This window comes from Lepidochelys olivacea (genome assembly GCF_965140295.1).
Source record: "Lepidochelys olivacea isolate rLepOli2 genome assembly, chromosome: 1".
NCBI classification, from domain to species: Eukaryota; Metazoa; Chordata; order Testudines; family Cheloniidae; genus Lepidochelys; species Lepidochelys olivacea.
Genome location: NC_140411.1, coordinates 352,127,011 through 352,152,220, shown reverse-complemented (window position 1 = coordinate 352,152,220; position 25,210 = coordinate 352,127,011). Strand labels below are relative to the sequence as shown.

General features: G+C 43.2%; 1 protein-coding gene across 2 annotated transcripts in view; it reads left to right on the top strand.

Annotated features, from left to right (window-relative positions):
* The window catches only part of PPP6R2 (protein phosphatase 6 regulatory subunit 2), a 156,263-nt gene extending 131,916 nt beyond the window's left edge, over positions 1–24,347 (top strand). The window contains exons 23-25 of one of the 2 annotated variants that reach the window (XM_084615636.1): positions 10,015–10,038; positions 18,548–18,703; positions 24,159–24,347. In XM_084615636.1, the coding sequence (XP_084471762.1) occupies positions 10,015–10,038; positions 18,548–18,703; positions 24,159–24,210 (232 nt within the window). In that variant the 3' untranslated portion in view covers positions 24,211–24,347. The remainder of the gene's footprint in view (positions 1–10,014; positions 10,039–18,547; positions 18,704–24,158) is intronic. The other variant, XM_084615637.1, reaches the window with a different exon arrangement.
* Positions 24,348–25,210: the final 863 nt, after the last annotated feature.

The window sequence follows — 25,210 nt, the reverse complement described above, 5'->3', positions numbered from 1 at the left end:
CAGGATTGTGGCTGTGTTCAACTAATTCTGCTTTTGCAATGCAAGCAAATACTCAGATAACGACAGTCTCCACTATAAAGGTAAAAAGAAAAGGAGGACTTGTGGCACCTGAGAGACTAACACATTTATTTGAGCATGAGCTTTCATGAGCTACAGCTCACTTCATCGAAAGCTTATGCTCAAATAAATGTGTTAGTCTCTAAGGTGCCACAAGTACTGCTTCTCTTTTTGCAAATACAGACTAACACGGCTGCTACTCTGAAACTTGTCACTATAAAGGTGTGATATCTTAACACAGCCATAATCTCAACCAGAAATTAAAACAAATGGCTGCTGAAACCTTTAATTCAGTTTGTGGTCTCAGAGGTATTCAGCTGTTTCAGAACTACCTAGCTAGATGAAACGTCTCATACAGTGTGGAATATCTTATTGGCCAGTGAGGCTTCCCCAGTTTCCAAAAGTCATTCTCCTTTTCCCTTCCATTTTCCAAACAAAGACAAATAAACTAGAAATGCACAATTCTGGGTTAATCAGTTTCTTCCCAGTTCCTTGATGATTACAAATAAATCAACTGCACTGATCATTTAAAAACATTTTGGGTCTAGTACAAATTTTATGATGAAGGTTTCCTAAATTCACAATCCCAGTAGGTCCCTGTTATTTTATAATCTAATGCTGTCAGAACTCGATACAGCCAGGATTAAAACTCAGCTCTTTCTTTGGCTTTGGCACATTACTTCGGTTAACATTTTTGTATTTAGGTGCCTAAAATTAGGCATCTAAATATATATTTAGGCACTAATTAAAAGTGAGCTGATTTTTCAGAAGTGCTAAGCTCCTTTGGCTCCCATTGCCATAAGGGGAAGTTGGGGCTGCCGTTATCACTGAAAAACAGACCTCTTAAGTCCATAAATATAAATGTAGGTGCCTACCTTTTAGATGAGGTTGGTGAAGGAATATCTTTTATTGAATCAACTTCTGTTGGTGACAGAGACAAGCTTTCGAGCTACACAGAGCTCTTCTTCAGGTCTTGGAAATGTACTTGGTTCAGAGCTAAATACAAGGTGAAACAGATTGTTTAGCATAATCAGTTAACACTTTTCAAGGGACCATTCAAGGTGAAGTGGCCTGTTAACACCCCTCCAGTCATGGGGGAGGGGGAGAGGAAAAAATGCCACAGCACTCTTACTGAAGGAATATCGGGACTCATAGAAACCATCCGCACACCGCACACCACGCACCACACAAAGGACCAGCTTCCTCCAGGGTTACAGCTGACTTCCTCTAGAAACTGCAAACCTCAGAAAACTATGGATGTCACTTCCCTGTACACTAACCTCCCCTCACAATGAATGGCATTGCAGTTTGCCTTAGATATTTACAAGATAATGGACAATCCTCAGATATCCACCCCAAACATATTACCAAACTCATCCATTTCGTCCTCACCCATAACACTTTTACATTTAACAACAAACACTTTGTTGAAACAATGGGAACAGCCATTGGTACTAGGATGGCTCCCCGATATGCCAACCTCTTTGTGGGCCACCTTGAAGAAGAATTTCTGGGCAAATGCACCATGAAACCAGTGATATATCTGAGATACATCAATCATATTTTCATCCTCTGGACAGATAGCCTACAGTCCCTCATAGATTCCCACCACATCTTCTATGACCATCCACCCATCCATCAAACTCTCACTAGAACACTTCCACACTAGCTCAACTCCCTGGACACCATGATCAGCTCCAACAATGGAACCTTACAGACAATTATATACATGAAACCGAGGGATCACCACACCTACCTTCGCAGACCAGTAACCACCCCAAATGAAGCAAGAAATCTGTTAACTACAGCCAGGCACTCGGATAACACAGAATATGCTCTGAAGAGAAAGTCTGGGATATGTACCTTAACACACTTAGAATCATAGAATATCCGGGTTGGAAGGGACCTCAGGAGGTCATCTAGTCCAACCCCCTGCTCAAAGCAGGACCGATCCCCAACTAAATCATCCCAACCAGGGCTTTGTCAAGCCTGACCTTAAAAACTTCAAAGGAAGGAGATTCCACCACCTCCCTAGGTAACGCATTCCAGTGTTTCACCACCCTCCTAGTGAAAAAGTTTTTCCTAATATCTAACCTAAATCTCCCCCACTGCAACTTGAGACCATTACTCCTTGTTCTGTCATCTGCTACCACTGAGAACAGTCTAGATCCATCCTCTTTGGAACCCCCTTTCAGGTAGTTGAAAGCAGCTATCAAATCCCCCCTCATTCTTCTCTTCCGTAGACTAAACATCCCCAGTTCCCTCAGCCTCTCCTCATAAGTCATGTGTTCCAATCCCCTAATAATTTTTGTTGCCCTCCGCTGGACGCTTTCCAATTTTTCCACATCCTTCTTGTAGTGTGGGGCCCAAAACTGGACACACTACTCCAGATGAGGCCTCACCAGTGTCGAATAGAGGGGAACGATCACATCCCTCGATCTGCTGGCAGTGCCCCTACTTATACATCCCAAAATGCCATTGGCCTTCTTGGCAACAATGGCACACTGTTGACTCATATCCAGCTTCTCGTCCCCTGTAATCCCTAGGTCCTTTTCTGCAGAACTGCTGCCGAGCCACTCGGTCCCTAGTCTGTAGCGGTGCATTGGATTCTTCCGTCCTAAGTGCAGGACTCTGTACTTGTCCTTGTTGAACCTCATCAGATTTCTTTTGGCCCAATCCTCCAATTTGTCTAGGTCCTTCTGTATCCTATCCCTCCCCTCCAGCGTATCTACCACTCCTCCCAGTTTAGTGTCATCTGCAAACTTGCTGAGGGTGTAATCCACACCATCCTCCAGATCATTAATGAAGATATTGAACAAAACCGGCTCCAGGACCGACCCTTGGGGCACCCCGCTTGATACCGGCTGCCAACTAGACATGGAGCCATTGATCACTATCTGTTGAGCCCGACAATCTAGCCAGCTTTCTATCTACCTTATAGTCCATTCATCCAGCCCATACTTCTTTAACTTGCTGGCAAGAATACTGTGGGAGACAGTGTCCAAAGCTTTGCTAAAGTCAAGGAACAACACATGCACTGCTTTCCCTTCATCCACAGAGCCAGTTATCTCGTCATAGAAGGCAATTAGATTAGTCAGGCATGACTTGCACTTGATGAATCCATGCTGACTGTTCCTGATCACTTTCCTCTCCTTTAAGTGCTTCAGAATTGATTCCTTGAGGACCTGCTCCATGATTTTTCCAGGGACTGAGGTGAGGCTGACGGGCCTGTAGTTCCCCGGATCCTCCTCCTTCCCTTTTTTAAAGATGGGCACTACATTAGCCTTTTTCCAGTCGTCCGGGACTTCTCTGGATCGCTGGATCACTTAAAACCACCTTCGCCTAACAAGGACTTTCCACCAGAGAAGTAGAACGCATCATGGAACAGGCCACCCAAATACCCTGGGAGAACCTGCTTTAATACAGAAATAAACCCCCTCTGACCACACACTGCTAATTAACACCTACTACCTCACACTGGAACCCGTATGGAGTAGTATCGGACATTTATAACCCATGCTCAATGAGAACCCCCTTTTCTGGCCTTCAGACAACCCTCCTCTCCCAGCCAATTTCAAGGTCATTATTAGAAGGAAGCTCCCCACAGGCCAGGACACACCATCTCAGAGCAGCACCTGGGGTGACCAGATGTCCTGAAATTAGGGACACAACCTGGAACTGTTGCGCCGCTGTGCTTCCTTAACTCCCCAGCCTCTCACAATGCTATGCCAGTGATGAGCAGCAAACCCCTACAGGAGCTGCGATCACTAAGCCATCAGCATTTGGAGCCCCACACCAGCTAAATTGCATGAATGCTCCTTGAGTCACTCATGAATCATACAGGGAGAGGCATCAGCCAATCCCCCCAAAGCTCAGCTTTGTACCCCAGAAATATATTGTCTTACGCTGCTCAAGACTCCTTTGGACAGTGCAAGCTCGTTGGTTAGTTTGCCACTTCTTCAAAGGAAAGTGGACCTTCACCAGCCTTTGTAATCTGAGTTGAGATTCCCCAAGCACTTAAACCAGTGTGTTTTTGGTTGATGTAAAACTTAAAACAGATTTATTAACTACAGAAAGATAGATTTTAAGTGACTATAAATAGCAGGCATGGAGGTCAAAGTTGGTTACCTAAGAAATAAAAATAAATTTGCAGTCTAAACAAATTTTAGACTTTAGCACACTAAGCAAGATTTGAATTAAGCAGCGTCTCACCCTAACAGATGTTACAGGCAGTTCAAAGTTCCGAATACAGAGACTGAACTCCCTTCCAGCCTGGAACCAATCTCCCCAGTTCAAAGTCTTTGTCTTCCAGACGATCTTCCAGGTATTGAGATGTGCGTGCGTGTGTGGGGGGTGGAGGTGGGGCTAAGTGATGATGTCACTTTCCCTCTTTTATACTTTCTTCCAGCTGCTAGAAAGATCCTTGCTGTGATGGTGGGTTAGGCTGCCCTTGTGGCCTATGTGCCCTCTCTGAGAGGCCTGTGGGAGAGTGGATTATTCTTGATGGGCCATCAATGCCTGTCTGGCCAGTGAAATATGTGTTAACAATTTATACTAAACAATCTGTCCCACCTTGTATTTTGCTGTGACTCTCTGAGTACATATCCCAGACCTGCAGAAGAGCTCTGTGTAAGCTCAAAAGCTTGTCTTTCTCACTAAGAGAAGTTGGTCACCCACCTTGTCTCAGTTGTGAAGATATTGGTGTGAGCTTCTGTGCCTTAGTTTGCCCATCCGTAAAATGTAGCTAATATTTATTCCACAGGGATGCAGATGATTAATGAATTAGTGTGTGTAGTAAAGTCCTAAGAGGATGTCAAGTGCTAAAGAAATGCTTATTATTAGGGTTTAAAACTCATTTGTCATCATGGTGCTACATAATAGATAATTTCACAGTGTATGTTAACATTTAGTAAATCAGTACTGTGCTATGCCAGAGATTTTGAAGACATGAATGATTGTCAGTAATCACCAAAGGGATTACCTTGAGACAAACTGAAGTTTTTTCCCATATGCACCCAATACATTTTGTCTTTCCGAATCTCCTCCAAAGGAGTTGCAAAACATGGAGAAATGGTTCTCGGTAATTGAGAGGGAAAAGTGGCCTGTATATATAGGAGATGTATAGTAAGATGAAATTCAATTCAACAAGACGAAATTCAGTAAAAACAAGGGCAAAGAACTACACTTGGGAAGAAAAAATCAAATGCATCATTTCACAATGGCAAATAACTGGCTAGGTGGTAGTAGTGCTGAAAAGGATCTGGGAGTTAGTGGATCACAATTTGAATATGAGTCAACAACGGGGTGCAGTTGTGAAAAAGATTAGTATAATTTTAATGTATTAACAAGAGTGTCATATGTAAGATATGGGAGGTAATTGTCACACTCTGTTTTGGCACTGATGAGGCCTCAGCTGGAGTACTGTGTCCAATTCTGGGCACCACATTTCAGGAAGGTTGTGGACAAGTAGGAGACATTCCAGAGGAGAGCCACAAAAATGATCAAAGGTTTAGAAAATCTGACCTACGAGGAAAGGTTAAAAAAACCTGGCATGTTTAGTCTTGAGAAAATACAACTGGTGGGGGACCTGATAAGTATTCACACATGTTAAGGCCTGTTATAAAGAGAATGTTGATCAGTTGTTCTTCATGTCCGCTGAAGGTAGGACAAGAAGTAATAGCCTTCATCTGCAGCAAGGGGACTTACGTTAGATATTTCTAACTATGAGGGTAGTTAACTTCTGAAATAGGCTTCAAAGGAAGTATGTGGAATCCCCATCGCTGGAGGTTTTTGAAATCAGGTTGGACCAAACACTAGTCAGGAATGGTCTAGGTTGACTTGTTGACCTCTTGAAGTCCTTTCAAGTCCTACATTTCTATGATTCTGATATCATCACTATGATGATGATTAAAAAAGCTTTTAAATACTAATAGAGGAAACAGACCTGGAAGTATTTTGCATTAGTGAACTTCGATAATCTCTGAGAATTTTCCCCGCCTGCATTGTATGTCATTGTGTTTCTTGTAGAACTCCCTCATGGAATAACAGCTGTGATCTGTTTAATGATCACTAGAGTGGCAGCCATATGAATTTTAACCCTCCTTGGTTTGTGCAACAGATGCACAAAAGGATATTTAGGATACCAAAATCCCATTTCTTTTAACAAAAGGTTTGCAGTGCACTTTTTAGCATCAAAAGAGGACTCCAATAAATTTGAGGTTGATTAGTTTCTCTCTTTACTCTTACATGCAGTAATAATACATAACATTTGTTCTTCAAGTATATGCCCCTATGGGTACTCCACATTCTGTATGTGCGTGCTCATGCGCCTTCTCGCAAAGATTTTTTCCTGAGCAGTGTCTGTCAGTCTGCGCCCTACACATCCTTGTGCTCTGGACAGCGGGCATATGGGGAGGGGCAGATCTGCCACTGCTCCAGTTCCTTTTCAGCCACCTGAGGTTGGAGACAGAATATTGTGGTGTCCACTATTTGCCTGAATAATTTGTACCTTTTTTGTTTTTATCCCCTTATTTTACCTTTTTGTAACCTTGATTATTATTTTAGTTCTCTACCTTAGCACAAGTTTTCAATTTTTTTGTGCTCTCACCTGTCCCCATGTTTGGCCATGGCAAAGGCTCCCAGCCTGGGCCTTTCTTCAGCTGCCGTTTATTCCTTGTCTGACTGTGCTCCGAACCCAAGGTTTCAAACCCTGCCAGACCTGCCACAGCTATTTCCCCTCAGCGACAGGAATTCCAGCTGCCTTGGAGAGTCCCACGTCCCGTCTAAGTGCAAGGTCTCCATCAGGTTTAAAAGCTGATCTTGCAAGCTGAGGTGAGGTAAACTAATGCTCTGTTTTGGAGCGTGATCTCTGAGGCTTGGAAGGATAGATTCTCCCCTGTACATCTGCTGCTGCCTCTTCGACTTACGCTGCAGCTCCAGGGAGCAAAGAGCAGGGGACATCTTCAAAGGCCTCCAAACACTCTAAGAAGAAGCTATCCCAGTCCCTTGATTGGGGCTTGAAGCACTGTGAGGGGTCTCCCCAAAGATCAGGGTCTAAGAGACTTTGCATCCTGCTCCGGGTACTGCTGAGGGTCCTGCTTTTTTTGGCACTGAAGGCTCAGTACTGCTGAAGAGATCTACCACCCACGTAAAGAGAAGTCTCAGCAAACAGACACGCTCAACAAAATTCTCTGTACCTTTGGAGCCCTCCAGATGCAGGGATTCAAAGAAACCACTGACCCTGACTTCGGCACCCCCTGAGGGCCATGGGAGTATGCAGGTCTGTTCACACAGTCTCCAGTATTGCTTGATCCTCTTCAGCACCATGTCTGCGGGAAGGCTTCTTGGAACACCAAGAGTGAAGAGTCAAAGAGGAAACTCCTTCTGCCAACAAATCCTCTTCATGACCCTTCTGCCATTCTACACAGCCGACTTCAAAGTTTTTCAGGACTTGATGAAGAAGGCAACCGCAACTTTACAGCTCCCCCTGGAGCAGGTGCAGAAATCCCGACATTCCCTGATGGATATCCTCCATGCTACATCACAAGGCAAGATAGCACTGCCTATGGATAAGGCTACGATTTTGTCATGGATATTTTTAGTAAAAGTCAGGGACAGGTCACGACTTCCGTGAAGTTTTGTTAATTGCCCATGACCTGTCCCTGACCTTTACTAAAAACATCCCTTACAAAATGGGGAGGGAGGAGGGTCCAGCACCCTGCAGGGAGCTGCTCCCCCCACTGCCTCCAGTGACTGGGAGCTGGGTGGTTCCCCAGCTGCTGGTGGTGGCTGGGCTGCTGCAGGGCACCCAATATCACGGAGCGTGTGGAAAGTCAGGGAATCCTTGAGTTCCGCGACCTCCATGACATACGTGTAGCCCTATCTATTTATGATGCACTATTGTCACCGGCCCATAACATCTGGCAGACACCGGCCACCATTCTGCCTGTGTGCAAGATGGCAGGCAAAAAATACTATCATCTACCCAAGGGCTCTGAATATTTTTTGTTCTCATCCCAACGATAGGAACGGGCAGCCCCTGTGGAGAGCTACTTCTCAGCAGCATTACAATTTAGGGTAGTCAAATTATCATGCCCTGCTGGCAAAATATGATTACAGCATCTACTCAGAGTTCTTTCAACTTACTGATCATCTGCCACAGGACCAAAGGGACCAATTTGAAGCCTTTACATATGGCTCTCAGTAGTTGCTATTCACCTCTGTCAGATGGGAATAGTTGTCTTCCCCTACTTGGACAGCTGGCTTCTCAAGGGCAACTTCTTCTCTGAAGTCAGGTCAGACACCAACAAGTCTCTAGCTCTGTTTCTTTCTCTGGGCCTTCACCTCAGTGCAGAGAAGTCCAGCCTAATACCCGTTCAGCATAGAGACTTAATCAGGGCCATGCTGGGCTCAGTAACCAGGAGGGAATACCTACCCACAGACGGGTGTGACGCCATGTCCAGCCTCATATATATGATACAGCAGAGCCCTCAGACCACAGAGGGGTCTTGCCTACAGCTCTTAGGTCATATGGTGACCTGCACATTTATCATGCCCCTTGCAAGGCTCCACTCCAGACGCCTTCAAACCTGTCTCCGAATCTTTTACGCACCAAATAGACATAGCCTATCCAAACAAACATTCGTTCCCCACGGGGTCCCCACACTCTTGATTGGTTGAAGGACCCCTACAGGGTATGTGTTGGGATGCCCCCTCACATCGACCTCCCACCAAGACAGCCCCCAAGGACGCCCCCATGTTAGGTTGTGGAGCACACCTGCAGAAGTTTACAGCACTTGGACCCTCAAGAATTGTTTCTTCACATTAACGTCCTCAAGCTACAGGTAGTCTACAATGCGTGCCACCATTTCCTACCCGAGGTCAAGGGTCACTCCATGAGAATTATAACACAACAGGGCAACATTGTAGAACGCCAGCTGCCAATGAGGAGCAAAATCTTCAAGATTGAGAAGGGTGTTAAAGAGCTACAGTAGACTTCAATACTATAGTGATGGATACTATGTTTAATAAATAGTTCTGCTGAGTGTGTAATCACGATGCTTATTAGTATCCTAAAAGCCCCCGCTGTTAGAGGACCACGTGTAGTGTCCTCATGTCTACTCCAGTCTACTGCCACTATACCTTTTCCAAATTCTGGGAACCTCTTTAAATCATCTCCAGGATTCTGCTTCCTGTTGACCTTCCCTCCACCCCAAATAAATAAATACAAACAGGTAGCAGTCATGACTGGTGGTACTTATTCTCTTGTGAATCCACAGGTTGGAGCTGTGTCACTGGTGGATCTGGCATCTGCACTGAGGCTTTTTACATGATGGTATGGTTGAGACGCACCTGAGTTAATCATCTCCTTGCATTGCACAGCAAAACATTACCTATGGCAGTTTTGGTTCAGGTGTGCCGTATTCTTAGCAGCAGTTTTAAAGGGTCGTACCCAAGTGATAGGCTATTTCAGCTATCGTCAGCAGATAAATTTTCCCCCCTGAAAAATCCATAGTAAATTTAACATAGTAGATTAATTGGAAAAAATGTGCAAAGGGACCTTGTAGCGTTCTCTAGTGATGACTAGAAAGTTTCCTGTTACTGCCATAACTTTGCTATTTGATAATCTAGAATTTGTATTTTAAGTGTCAACTTTGAGCAGGATGTTCTTTATGCTGTATTGATTCATCTTCTTTTGTGTATATTGGGCACAGTTTTACATGGAGGTTCCAGTGCACAGTATTCAACTACTGCGTATGATTAGAAAAGACTTTAAACATCCCTTGCCTTGTCATTTTTACAGGGAAGGAAACTGTCCGAGGATAGCAATGCAAAGTTAATTCTTTTGTCTGTTTTTGCACAAATCTTTACTGTTTTCTTTTTCTTTCTCTCCTCTCTGCTTTCTGCCTATCTCTGTCTTTCTTGCTGCCTTTCTATCTTGCTGTGGGTATTGCTCAGAATATTTAGACCTTCAGTCAGAGGGTATGTATAATTGTGACATTTTCAGGGTTCCAAACATCCACCTGACAAGTAGTCTCTTCTTTTATTAAGCTACTTCCTTCTGATTTCCAAGTCCTTGATGCTGGATTGGGAACAGAGCTGCTGTATTATTGAACTGGCAAATTACACTACAAAACTCACTCTTCCACTATCAGTTAAAAGTGTGCCTAGAAGCAGTACTTTGAAATGCCTGGCTGGAAGGTGCGTGGAGTCCTGTGTGAAACATACATGCAGAGTCAGCACACCTGTTAAAGAACCCTTTAAAAATAATTACAGTATTTGGATAGTTTCATGTATCTTATTTTGTCCTTGAGCTTCTACCATTCCATCTGTTCACGAGCTCTTTCTGCAAATAGGAATAGGTTTTAAAAATTTTGTAAGGGAAGGGTTGGTTTATGTTCAAGTAGACTTAACAGTGACTCCTTGTTAACTGCCCTTTGTTAATGCACACAATTCTAATCAAATCAGTTATATCTGCTATCAAAGTGGGAGGACAGTGCTGTAGTGATGTCTCCGTACTTGAGACTTTAATGAATTAACTTAGCAAAACACTTACTAGTATGTTACAAAGTATTATCAGTAAAAAAAAACTAAATTACATTTGTCAAATCACAAGACATTTTGAGCTGTATTATCTTTAATTTTTTAAAATTGCGTTTTTACTCATTTTCAATAATTCATCAATTCACACTGGGTGTCCCAGTCATTTAGTGCAAATTAGCAAGGCTCTGCTGTAATTATTTCCTTATTAGATGAGGAATTAAAAGAAAGCTCCAGTATAATATAAGTGATATCCTAATAATTATGTCTAATTTGAAAGAAGAATTAAATCACTTTAGAAAATCATTTAACCTGTCATAACCTAATGAAGCATAGCTGTCAGTCACACAGGGGGCCACCATTCTAACATACTATAGTACGAGACATTGAAAATGCAGTCTGGCATTAAATGCTCCTGAGATTCAGGCAGGTTTAAAAGTTGTGGATGAATGGTATTTAAAGATATTTTTGGACCACTTATGCTTATTTTAATAATTTTCTAATAAATACTACCACTTTACACATCTTTGACGGTTTCCTGTCTTTCTCAAGCATTCAACGGCTGAGCTGCATTTCCTTTGTCTCAAACTTGTGCTGTCAGGCTAGACTTCCTGGCAGGAAGTGTCAGTGAAATTGAAGTCCTTGTTCAGAGAGACACCAGCAGAACTCAGTATTGAGATATTTGAAATAGTGACAGGTAAAGAATTTCTCTAAATTATATTTAAAGTGAACATGAGATCTTAAAAACTAATGTTAATGCATTGCTAACTGTGTAGAATTAAATATAGGAGCCAGGAAAGCAGAAGGTTAAGGTTCCCTCAGTGGTGGTAACTCAGCCGTGTTTCACATCTTGTATATTTATGGTATATGATTAACAACATAAACAGTAATAAGATTTGACATTGAACAAGTAAAGCAGCAAAAGTGAATTTTACATATGTGCAATGTGGTACCTATTTTTTGTGGGAAACGACTTATGAATTTCCATGTTCTATGTGATTAATTTTTCAACTTCACCATTATTATCGACATAAGCTTTTGAATTGTATTTTCCTGTTGTTTAAAGGGTGTAAAAAGTGTTTCACTGCTGAGTTCCCCTTACATGATGAACTTAAGTGGCTCCTTTTAAAGCTGAGGCACACTAAAAAGTGACAGTTATTTTGTTGTGTATGCTTAGATGAGCATTTAAAAAAATTAATAACTTTTAAAATACTTTTTCTCCACAGTTGGCTGCTGTTTTTGTTGTGGTTGGTTTTTTTACCTTTCCTTGGTGACAACTAAAATGTTGCCGAGTTTGCAGTCTATCGCGTTAGATGTTTTCAAGTTAGGGACTAATGTTTTCTTTACACTCGCTGTTCTGAAAAGTGGTCATATCAGTTTAGATTTAGTGTCTCCCCCATCCAGAAAAAGTCAACTCTGAGCTGAGGCTAAGTATGAAAATTTTATCCCCAAAGGAGTTGTTCTAATGAGCAACAAAAAAAGTGGGGTTAGAATGGAGGCTGGAATTTAGTCTAAACTATAATGTTTGCTATCTATAAAAACTCTTTTTTCTGATCTCTAAATAATGCTCATTCTTATTTAGTAAATGCCTTAGGTACAGTGGCTGTGTATCATAAGTAAGCACTGCAGTAATTTTTTTAAGTCCGAAGTAAAAAGGAGCTGATGCTAATAAATTCCAAATTTTGGCTACATTAAGGGGGCTCCTGTAGAGCAGGAAGTCCCTTCTTTTGCGTTCAGTGATAGCTTAGTTCTAGGGCGAGACTGTTCAGCTTACGTACGTGTTAGCAGCAGTGAAAACCTTAAATTCCTTCTTCTGAAATAGCTCTGAAATAACAGCTGGAAATGGTTGTTCCCATTGCTTTGGGCATGAACACCGACATGGAGCTGGCATTCTCTCCATTGCATGAAGGATCCGGAAAGGAGTGTGTCTTTGAAGGCACTTGTACAGTATGACCAAACAGTGGGTACCAGGCTATCTCACAATTTTCTTTTTGCTGCTGTTGAGCAAGGAATCTAGTGTAGCATCCACTTACATGCAGCAGAGAAAATAACTCCCCAGTTTCCCAGACTGAATGTCACAGTGGATGTTTTGAGCTCTCCCATTTTGGGATACATTTTTTCTTTTCTGTGTCTCCTGATTCTTCATCCTGCATGACCTGTGGACTTCTCATTTTTTCTGAGAAAGCATGAAAAAAATAAGCAGACGAATCAGTTGTCTTGCTAGCATTTAGTTATGCCCTTAACATGGCACGTTTGCTGGAATGCATTAAATGAATTATTCAGAAGCTAAGCATGCTGTGTAAAATTAGGCATGTAACATATCTCCATCTTTTTTATAGAAATTGGTTAAATATCAATTTACATATATTTAAAAAGTAAAAAACAAATAAAGGCACAGTGCCCAAGCTGCAGTCACACATTTCACTGTAAAAATTGATGTTTTCTAATCAAAGATGGAAGTTTAGTGCAATTAATTATCATAGACTGGATCTTCTGTGCTGATGTATCTGTTGGCTTTTACAACATAAAATGGCATTATGTAATTCTGGAACTATTCATTGAGCCCTCCTGTGTTCTGTAACCTTGTTTAATTACTAGCCAGCAGATAGTTTCAACAGCCTGTTGAGAAGTATGTAATTTAGCATGATTGCCATTGCATCCCCTTTTGGTTTTGTCCTTGATTGACTGTTGCAGAATTTGGCTTTAAAGGGCTTGTTTATGGGCTCAGCATGGGGCTTGTATGGTTTAGGTATGCTGTTTATATTACTTTTGTGTATCCATTTGTAGTGTCACCATCCTTCCTAGTCTGTCTTTACAATGTTTTGATGTCTATGATACTTATTAACTGTTTACCAAAGAGAGACTAGAGGAAAACTAAAGTATATCCCTGGAGCCACAATAGTAAGCTTCAGAGAATTGGATTCTAAGGTTGCTTTATTTAGTATCAAATCCATATTTTCCTGAAATACTTTAGCCCTTGGATTATTGACTATTTCAGACTGACTTCTTTACTGGTCTTTGACAATGAGATGCATTTTATCAATGGGCTCATCATCATGAGAAGCTACGTTAGGTGCCGTGGTTTGTGGATTCTCTAGGCCTGGTAGTATGAGTGGGAGTCCATCTGGCATGTATGAATTCCCAGTGAAGCCATGGGAATTAAATTTGTTTTGCTAGCCGTGGCGCTTCTCAGTAAGCTCGTCAGTGGAAGGATGAGGCGGGCAAGGCTGTTTGATTGCAGTGATCCTCATGAAGGTTAGAGTTAATTGTTGAGTTTACATAGTCGAACTGGTTGGCAGGGAGGAATAGAAACAAAAGATTTAGCAGCATTAAAATATTTTACAGTAATCTGTGGAAAAACATTTTGGAAATAAAAAGATAAATATTTCCTATGCACAGAAGCATCACAGTAAAGCTGCCAAAAGGAGCTTTCTTTATTAGCTGGACAGCCTAGCGCTGCATTTTAACAATATATCATTTTCATTACAGGATGCTTTTATGAGACCTACAGTAACTGCAAAATGAGAACTAAAATCTTTTATTCTTGTTCACTGCTGAGGAAGAAATAACCCTTTCAGAACACACAGTTGTATTATCAGACTGAGGAAGCCACAAGCTGCAGGAATGCTGTATAAGAGAAAAGAAAGCTAAATTTCTGGCTCCAAACAGTATCAAAGACACCTCATTGAAAATAATTCTATATGATGTATATTATTCCTTATATAAGTACATACAATAAAAGATGAAAACTCAATACAAGGTGTGCACTAGATCTGCCCCTGAGAAACAAGTTTAGGGAAGTTCTTTGGCCTGTGTTATACAGGAGGTCGGACTAGGTGATCACAGTGGTCACTTCTGGCCTTGGAATCTATGAATCTATGTTTGAAATTGTTCACCAGAGAGAGAGAGCGGGATTCATACAGCTTCCCGAAAGGCAAATCTCTGAGAGGAATTACTCTAAGAACAAGATGACAAAGACACATTTCCAGTATGGAAGCTTCCTAAAAAATTCTCCAAAGGCAGCTGGGAGCCGGTGTGCATTTTTCAAACCCCTCACATAACATGTGCATGTAATCAATGCATGTGTCTTGAAAAGTTTTTTAAAACTTGCTTGAAACCAGGGTAAGCTCCAAAACGTGATTTTATTTGTCCATTCTAGGGGTTTGCACTGTTGGCTTGCAATTGGGGCTAATTCCAAGTGTAGATGGGGTTTTCATATATATATATTTTTTAATCCCATGATTTCAGTTTTTTAGGTAGCTAAACAGGGAATTTAGAAGCCTAACATGAGGCACCCTGATTATAAAATATTAGGCTTAATTTCTGCTGTTTTCTGTAAAAAAAACGGATGGGGGCTTAATCTATTGTATTCAAAATGCTGTAGATCCCTAGATGAAGTGTGCTAAATAAGTGCCAATTATTTATTTTTCACATATATCAATCCACTTCTCTTAGATCTGAATTCTGATCTTTGCTGGAAATGGTAAACCTAAAAAAGTGTTTTTTATGAGCAGTGAGGCGCGTTGCATCCATCAATCTATCTGATCTGTCTCTTTGAAACTTCAACCAGTGGTGTTTTGGAAGCTGCCTAACTCTGACATACAGGGGATACCTAACAAATGATGATAACTTTTGGAAGAAGTTCTACTGCAAGTAATTCCTCTTTTTCTGGAGAGACCATTGCTATGTTAATTATTATTGTATTGTGCCTGCCCTGAGGAACAGGGCAGTCTAAAAAGACACAGACAACATGTAAGTTAGAAAAAAACATCAGTTGAGCAGGAAAAGCAGACCACAGTGGTACAACAGATTTTTTAAAAGGGGGGTGAGGGGGCATTTCAGTGAGTGACAAATTAACACTGACAAGCTTCGTGGCAGATCTCCACTCTTGAGTACATGCTCCTACAAGTAACTGAGGCAGAAAACTCCCCAGACTCAAAGTTTTAAAGTTAGTTCTGGCAGGCGGCATCTCCTGCCAGCACCCCAGAGGCTCCAACCACCAGCTCCTGTCTTAGAGGAGTCTGTCACAGAGTACATTTTTTCCAGACTCTGGCACATCAATTGTTGCATTATTCCACCATCCCAAAAAAGATTATTGGGATTATTTGGGATGCATTATTCCACTGTCCCAAAAAAGGGGGCTTTCAAATTCCAGTGATCCGAAGGTAATAATCACGAATGAGCTCTGGCAGAGATGAGGCATGTGTGCAGACAGATTCTATGTTCAGTATCTTCAGGACCATCCTGACTGGGAGACAAGCATCCCAAAAGTTGGTCCTAATACATATGAACAATTAGGCCATAATATTTTACATGAACAAGGAGAGGAGGATATGCTTCCTTATGTTAGAAAACCTTGCAAGTATGGAAACGGAGTGTCCCACAAGACATGCTTAACTAGCCACTTATCCACTGGGAAGGAAGACACAATCGCAGACCAGGTTGAGCCTGTTGATAGAGGACTCACATGAGTGGCTTCAGATCAGGAGGCAGGTGATTGAAACTATACTGGGAACAGACTGCATTGTTAAGAGATGCCATCTCAGTCTACTGCTCAGACAGCTCTGTTCCGCAACTTCTGTCCTAACCAGGCTCATGGGAAAGAAGTGTTACATGCTTGTAACATTTCCATACAGATTATATTCTTAAACCTGTCTGGGATTTTGCGTGGTCAGTGTCATTGTGAGTGTCTGACCTATCTGATAATGCTGAACCAGACCAATTAGTGATCGCTTGCATTGCCAGCGTGGCTGAGTGTAGAAATAGAAAGACTGGTGTTTGAGGCAGCATCTCAACCCTTCCTAGTTGCTTAGAATGAGGCTACTAGAAGGTTACAACTTGACAATGGTAAGGCCACTGGTGAGCTGAGACCACAGCCAATCATGCTGACCAATACACTCTCATTGTTTCCTTATACTCCCCTGTCTCTGTGTCCATCTGTCATCTCTTGTCTTATACTAAGACGGTAAGTTCTTTGGTCCATCGAGCTTCTGTTTGTTCTGTGCTTGTATAGCGCCTAACCCAGTGGGATCTTTGTCCATAAATCGGTGCTTTGATAAGACAAATAACAAATAATAACAGGCGTTAGTTTCTGATCCATCTCATGCAAATTCTTTTAAGATAGTACAACATTTTGCATTTACTGTATTTAGCTCCTTTCAGAGGATCTTAAAGCACCTTATAAAAGTCTATTTTTACAACTGGGGAAGTCTGAGGCAGAGAGACAGTGAATTATCCAAGACCACAGAGCAAGGTAGTGGCAGAGGTAGGAATAGAACCCAAATCAGATTGCCTATGCCATGCTTTAACCACCAGACTATGGTGATATGGACACATCCTAGATTCCTCTGTAAGGTGGTGACAGAATTTCTACTTAATCAGTCATTCATCCTGCTATCTTTCCTCCCATGCCTATATGCTCATTGCAGAAAAGCCCTTCTCCAGAAGCTGGATGTCAGAAGATCACTAAGGTTTAATCTGGAGTAGACTAAAATCCTCAGGATGTGTAGTCAGAGTTTTGCTTTGTTTTCCCTGTTTCCGAAAGAAGCAGGTGTAAGTGGCTGGCTGCCTGCCTCCCTCATGTTAATAACCTGGCAGCAGTACAGGTTTGTCACATCAAAGCCCATTCTGTAGGATGCAGCAAAATTCTAACCACTGCAATATACGTATTAAATAATTTGAGATCTGCAGTACAGTCATACGGTGTATGTCAGCATGGTATGTTCCCAAAGCATTGTAACTTAGATACATCCTTTAGGCCGGAGTCGAGCTCTGGTCTGTCAGTGTCACAGAATCGCTGTCTCCAGTTTAGGGGCAGACAAACTCTCCTAACTTGGAGCAAACTTCCTTTATTTTTAGGCTCTCTCTATTTTAAACTCCTCTTGCCTGTTTTTAGAGGTATTTTATCTCACTGTGTTAAAGTACAAAACACACCAAATTTTATAGAAATATCTTATTTCTCCACTCAGAAAAGTGTTTTTAGTGTTAATGTCCAAGGTAGATTTACCTGGCCTGCAGCTTTACTGCATTTTGTTTTGTTGTATTTTTTCATTTTGTTATGTTGTATTTGGTTTTATAGAGACATCCTTGGAACTGTTAATCTCCAAGTGTGGGGATCAGTTCTCTTAGGTATCTTTACAGGGGTGAGAATTACTTACCTGTAACTGTGGTCTGAAATTACCCATCATAAGATATCACCTCTTGTCCATCTTCCTTCCCATAGAGCTCCAGGTTCTGTACTTCTTAAATAAAGCTTTTAAAAAAACACACATGGGAGTGACTTCACTTGCCAGCTGTAGGTTGGAGCAGAAGGGGTGCCCGTGTGACCATGTGAAATGTGCTCTGCTAGAACTAACATTTAAGAACTCTGGGCTTGGGGATTTCCAGCCTTGACTGGGTGCAGGAGCACAGCCCTGAGAATAGTGATGGATAATCTCCAACCACTAGATAGGGGAGTCATTTTCGTTCATCCAGCAGGGATCTTGGCCTGCTAACCTGTAAGGTTCTCATTTGAATGCACCTCATTTGTTGGGTCCCTTCTGCTGATGACTTAACAGGCTGGCAGTATTTGTTCTCCATTCTCCATCACAGGACAACATGCTATTAGTAGCGTTTGCATCTAGGAGAGTGCTAATGCGTCTTCCTCCCAGGTAAAGAGAATGTACGGAAGCTCGTGGACTTGTTTCTGTGGCATTGATTGGACACGTCCTTCGAGGGAATCACTGGTTTTATGTGTTTTCAGTGTCCTGATGTTAGGAAACAGCCTCCAGGATAGGTAGAATGCTTTTAATTCCAGTTCGATTTTACTGTTCATTTGAATTCATTCATTACATGACTCCACTTGTGGGAATGGTGTATTTTGTTAGACGAGGAGGAGAATCCATTTTTCTCCATTGGAATTTAACACCCCTCAGTTGCCAGTTTGACTTGAGCTGAAGTTCTTCTCACACAGTGATGCTGACTGCCTGGTTATTGACAAGCTGACCATCACCGACATGGGAACGACAAAGGTGTCCAAACCACTAAGGAGCATGCCCCAGCGTTCTGAGGAGCTCCAGAATGCTGCAGCTGCCGGCATGGCTGCCACAGAAAGCACAACAAAAGACAGGTGAGCGGATCGAAGTTTTCTAACCACCGTGGGTCAGACAAAAAAGGTAATTTATTCTGTACCAGACCATTGAATCCCTCAGCTTAGCACTAGCATACCGTGGAATGCATGCTGGTCTGCCTTGGGTGCCTAGTGACACATGAGGCTGAAAGCACAGTGTCTGAGACTATTACAATAGAATCATAGAGTATCAGGGTTGGAAGGGACCTCAGGAGGTCATCTAGTCCAACCCCCTGCTCAAAGCAGGACCGATCCCCAACTAAATCATCCCAGCCAGGGCTTTATCAAGCCTGACCGTAAAAACTTCTAAGGAAGGAGATTCCACCACCTCCCTACGTAACACATTCCAGTGTTTCACCACCTTCCTAGTGAAAAAGTTTTTTCTAATATCCAACCGAAACCTCCCCCACTGCAACTTGAGACTATTACTCCTTGTTCTGTCATCTGCTACCACTGAGAACAGTCTAGATCCATCCTCTTTGGAACCCCCTTTCAGGTAGTTGAAAGCAGCTATCAAATCCCCCCTCATTCTTCTCTTCCGCAGACTAAACAATCTCAGTTCCCTCAGCCTCTCCATGCTACTGTTTCTTATGGATTTTATCAAATCTTTGATGCCATGAAAAATAAATCATAGGGCTTTGATGTTTAATATTCACTCTGCATAAGGAAATGGTCTAGTTTTTTTTAAAAGACCCTTAACAGCTTTATTGATTTTTTTTTTTTTTTTTTTTTAAACAAATGAAATCATGTGGGAGAGGAAATGTAGAGGACAGTTTTGGTGGTTGAGACTGGGAGTCAGGGAGGTAAAGGGAACTGCTTATTATGAAGTCTTTGGAATGTCACTTTTTAGGGTTTTTTATGTAGCTTGGGGGGATTTCCAGTTCTGTCATCCTCAAAGGCCCTGCTATCATGGGAGCATTCTGCGCTGTGTCTCAGCCAGCGAGCTGTCCCTCAATAATGAGGCGCTTCCTCCACCCCCGGGGCCAGGCACACAGCCTCTATAGCACTTCCTGGCCCTTGCTCTCAGACTCCTGATTCCCATGTAGCAGTGCTTGGCTGCAGTTAGAACACTTCTAGGTGGAGAGACAAAGCACTTTCAGAATTATGTTAATTTTGATGCATCTTGTTGTTGTTTGTGTCCTTAATACACAGGATCACAAAATTTTTGTAGAAAGAATAAATTGTAAGCGGAAGGCAAAGACACTCTGGGACTGGAGGAGGAGAGTACCAGGCAGAAGGGTCTAACACAAGCGAGATTGGTTCTCCACCCCAGCATAAGGACATTCTTTTTAACTTCCTGACTCTCCCATGCCCCTTCTGCCATTTGTTCACCCAGCTAGCCCATCAAGGGATCAGGGTGTTTTGTAGAGAGTTGGCATTGTAGTATGAGAGAAGTCATTTGATGAAAGAAAGTGAGTTGGGTGTTGCGTTAGGTAGGGTGTGTGTAGCTTGGTTTGTTGTCATTTTGTTCCTTCCTTTTTTATTAAGTTTTTTTGTAGCCAGCCCTAAGGGTCACTGTTTGGGCATGCAGCTGCGACCCCTTCAATGGCCACTGTCAAGTGGCTGAGAGGGTGGAATAATGCTACCATTCCCAGGAATATGGGGGCCCAGGAAAGGGCATGGTTGTGGGGACTTGGAGTCCTAGGTCCCTGTGGTAGTTAGCAGAGGGAGACAAGGTGGTAATAAACTTGTAAGGAGATGGTGTTAGCCAGGAACAAGATGTTTTAATTTCTGTTTCTTTGGTTTCACCTCCTTGGGAGGCTGAGTTTTCAGGAGCCTTTGGTTTGTGATGCTTAATGCTCACTTGGAAAATAGATCAACCATCTGTGATTTCATAAAGACGAACCCCCTGACTTTGCGTGTATTAACGTTCTCTGGTTGATTGCTGCTGCTGGGCCAGTTTTGTTACAATTCTCCCCAGCTGGTTATTTAATATGTCATGAATCGAGGTCGGGGAAGGAGTCAGTGGGGAGTAGGTGTGGCCATGCTCACTGCATCCATCGTGAGGTATAGGAGGTGGTCTTCTCCAAAACTGTCTCTGATGACACGTCCATTTAGTATGAGAGTCCCAGGATAGGAGTAAGATGGACTGATTTTAGTGTACCGCTTGCCCTGAGTTTGCTGCCAAGTCACTTCACAGGCTAACTGAATTCCTAACTACAGTGGCATTGGAAATGCAGAGCGTGTTATGGGCAACTTCAGTCTGCATGTAGATAAATAATCAGCTCAGGATTTCCTGCCCACCCTGATGACCATGGGCCTGTCCCTGGTAGCTACTGTCTCAACTCACACATTGGCTGGGATTGCAGGTTAGGCAACTGGACCTTCAGATCTGTCAAAGACTGACCATTACCTCCTGTGCTTTGAGGTTGGGGCTCATCTGTCTTGTCGGGAAGAGACCTGTTTAGATGGTCTATCCTTGGAGAGTCATGGAACTAGAAATGTTCTAGAGGGCTCTGAGGGGGAGAAACTTGTTCCACCGACCGACCACTCTCTCGACAGGTTGGTAGAGCTCTGTCATGCTCTCCTCCCACCTCATCCCCACCATTGATGAGATGGCCCCTGGGTGCCCTCTTTGCTGGCTTTGTTCTTATAGGATATGCTAATTGCCTTCTATGACGAGATAACTGGCTCTGTGGATGAGGGGAAAGCAGTGGACGTGTTGTTCCTTGACTTTAGCAAAGCTTTTGACACAGTCCCCCACAGTACTCTTGCCAGCAAGTTAAAGAAGTATGGGCTGGATGAATGGACTATAAGGTGGATAGAAAGTTGGCTAGATTGTCGGGCTCAACGGGTAGTGATCAATGGCTCCATGTCTAGTTGGCAGCCGGTATCAAGCGGTGTGCCCCAAGGGTCGTTCCTCGGGCCGGTTTTGTTCAATATCTTCATCAATGATCTGGAGGATGGTGTGGATTGCACCCTCAGCAAGTTTGCAGGTGACACTAAACTGGGAGGAGTGGTAGATACGCTGGAGGGTAGGGATAGGATACAGAGGGCCCTAGACAAATTAGAGGATTGGGCCAAAAGAAATCTGATGAGGTTCAACAAGGACAAGTGCAGAGTCCTGCACTTAGAATGGAAAAATCCCATGCACCGCTACAGACTAGGGACCGAGTGGCTCAGCAGCAGTTCTGCAGAAAAGGACCTAGGGGTTACAGTGGACGAGAAGCTGGATATGAGTCAGCAGTGTGCCCTTGTTGCCAAGAAGGCCAATGGCATTTTGGGCTGTATAAGTAGGGGCATTGCCAGCAGATCGAGGGACGCGATTGTTCCCCTCTGTTTGACATTGGTGAGGCCTCATCTGGAGTACTGTGTCCAGTTTTGGGCCCCACACTACAAGAAGGATTTGGAAAAATTGGAAAGCGTCCAGCGGAGGGCAAGAAAAATGATTAGGGGACTGGAACACATGACTTATGAGGAGAGGCTGAGGGAAGTGGGGATGTTTAGTCTGCGGAAGAGAAGAATGAGGGGGGATTTGATAGCTGCTTTCAACTACCTGAAAGGGGGTTCCAAAGAGGATGGATCTAGACCGTTCTCAGTGGTAGCAGATGACAGAACAAGGAGTAATGGTCTCAAGTTGTAGTGGGGGAGGTTTCGGTTGGATATTAGGAAAAACTTTTTCACTAGGAGGGTGGTGAAACACTGGAATGCGTTACCTAGGGAGGTGGTGGAATCTCCTTCCTTAGAAGTTTTTAAGGTCAGGCTTGACAAAGCCCTGGCTGGGATGATTTAGTTGGGGATCGGTCCTGCTTTGAGCAGGGGGTTGGACTAGATGACTTCCTAAGATCCCTTCCAACCCTGATATTCTACGATTCTGTGCTATGTTACAGTTGATCAAATGAGGCAAGAGGGAAGTTTTGTGCTGGGGCTGAAAAGTTGCAGCGTAAAGATTTTCTTTAAATTCTTGTGCTGTGGTTCTGTGGGAGGCAAAGAAAAATCTCAGACATCAAATTTGTTTTGGGCGGTAAGTGGTCTGTCCAACCTGGACTGTCTCAGTTGTTTAGCAGGTTGGAGTTCCACCAGCCGTGAGTAAGTTGTCTGCCCTTTTGTGGACATAGATCAGATTAGCAATGGGCTGTCTACCTCTGTGGTGGCAGAGCAGGGTCTTGAGGGAACATGGGCCTCATCTTCTCTGAGAGCGTTTCAACCAGTGATGTTCCCTGAACTAACAGAGATGTTGGGAAAACTTTGTCCCACAACCTGTGCTTTGGATCCACATCTTTCCTGTCTGGTGAAGGCCACTTGGGAAGTAACAGGTCGCCTTACCTGTGAAGATTGTCAATACATCTTTTTAGAGAGGGCAGGCTGCCCATAGCTTTGAAGGAAGCAGTAGTCTGCTCAAGAAGTCGTCAGTTCGCACTGACAATTTGTTGTCCAGTATCACATCTTCCCGCGTGGAGAAGGGTGGTATAAGACAACTGTCCAAGTATCTGGATGCCTTTGATCTCCTTGATCCTTACCAATCTGGATATAAATTTGGCTACAGCACCAAGACTTCATTAGGTCGCATTGGTTGATGATGTGCTGGCGGTGAATGAAGACCAAGTCCCCATGCTGGTGGTATTTTATGCCTTCAATACAGTTAATCAAGAGGTGATACCCTGGCAGGGGCTGCACTTAGTGCCTTCATGCTTTTCTCTCTCAGATTTCAACAGGTAGTTGCGGGCAGTTGCCCCTGTTCCCAAAGAGCTCTCAAATCTGGAGGGCCATAGGGTGCCATTCTGTCACTCCTCCTGTTCAACATGTAGGTGGAGCTTTCAGGAGAGTTAGTGAGGAGGCATGGGGTGCAGTGGGCTGCTGACACCCAGCTACATGCGTCTATCTCATCTGATTCAGTGCCTCACCCAGTGTCTAGTTGAGATTGGGGCTGGCTGAGACTCTGCCCAGGCAAGAGTGAGGGTGATGTTGGTGGGTTGGGGGAAGCAGTCAGAGGAGAGGGTACAGGTAATATCAGCCCCTTTGACTGAAGGTGTACATCCATCATGAATTAATATTGTTCATGGCTTAAGGGTGATTTTAGACACCGCCTTCAGCTGCTGTTTGACGTATTACAGGAGAAAACCCAGTTTTCAAGTAGTTCTACTCCATTAGCACGGCCATCAGCCAATCTGAGTGTACAGTATCCCGTGTATTTTACACGAGTGCACACCTGAGAACCAGGAGCATATGACTTCTAATCCTTGTTTTGACATTTATTCTTTCGTTGGCCTTGGATACCTTTACTGCAAGTTCTCCATATGTAAAATGGGGTGGTCCCGTGCCACACAAGTGCTAAGTTATTAATGTTGTGGCTACTGAAAAAACTATATTCTGGAAGGATGGCTTCAGCGTCACAGAAAAGGTGATTTGTCCGGGTGAATTCCTGGATCAGTGTAAGGTTGAAAGGAGATGGGTGGGTGGCACAGCTGTCTTAATTCTTTAATGCTTACTGTAATACTGTTTGTTTTTCTTTTAGGAAAGAGGAGGTCTTGCCATGTGCTGAAGCCACATTAAATGGCCCTGCTTGATGAATCAAATGCAATGGGACTTGTCTGATCCAGGCCAGGCTGCTACCTGGTGATGCAATTTGTCAGTTTTTTTCATTTTAATTTTATTTTTTAATAAATGCTGCATTGATGAGAGAGCTGGCATTCAGGACCAGACACACGATTTCTGCACCAACAATCTGTTCTGGAAGACACTTGTATTGTCTACATGTAGCATTGATCAGTTAGTCATCACAGGAGTGACTCAGTCCTGCCCAAGGAAGCCTTCTGCCTAATTTTAGTATCTTGTCCCCCTCCCTCTTCTTCCCTTGTTTTTGTTTTCTATTCGGGGTTCAATCCTATTTTCTTAGTGTTATTGCACACAGTATTCAGCTTCTCTTCAGAAAGGTAGCAGGTCTAACGCTGGGACTTGGACGGTGCACAATAAGTCCTGCAGTCGTGTGACCAAAGTTCCTGATGGAGCTGTCTTTGGGCAGCATTTGCACCGCTTTTGTATAGCAATAAAGCCTTATCAGAAACATTTCATAGGAGGTAAAGATAAAACAAACACTTTAAATGGGATGAGGCAGGGAGGGCTGGGGATTTTTTTTTGCGGGGGCGGGAGGGGTTGAAAGGGAAGACAATGACATTGTGTCCCAAGCCAGAGGCCAGATAGCAGAGTTAGTGTAACACTGAACTGCCTAGAGCAGTGGGCTGTCTCTGCATTCCAGTGAGTTGCACAGTGCTCTGTTTCTGGGGCGTGACAGTTCACTGCAGGATCTTGGAACATTTAGCAACTGGTTATTTCCGTCCACGCCATCAAAACTCAACCCTATGGATGTCGTCGTCCTACGTTGGGCTGGAGAGCATGCAAAGACAGTAGCATGTCGTGTTTGCCATCTGAGAGGACAGTCACCCCAGGACTGCTGCCACGCAGGGACAGGAGCTGATGTGGCGCAAACAGGTTATCAGGTGCTTGCTGGCTTTTTGGAGACTAATGTATTTTCACATTGATATGGAAATCTTTTTGTTCTGTTTTTAA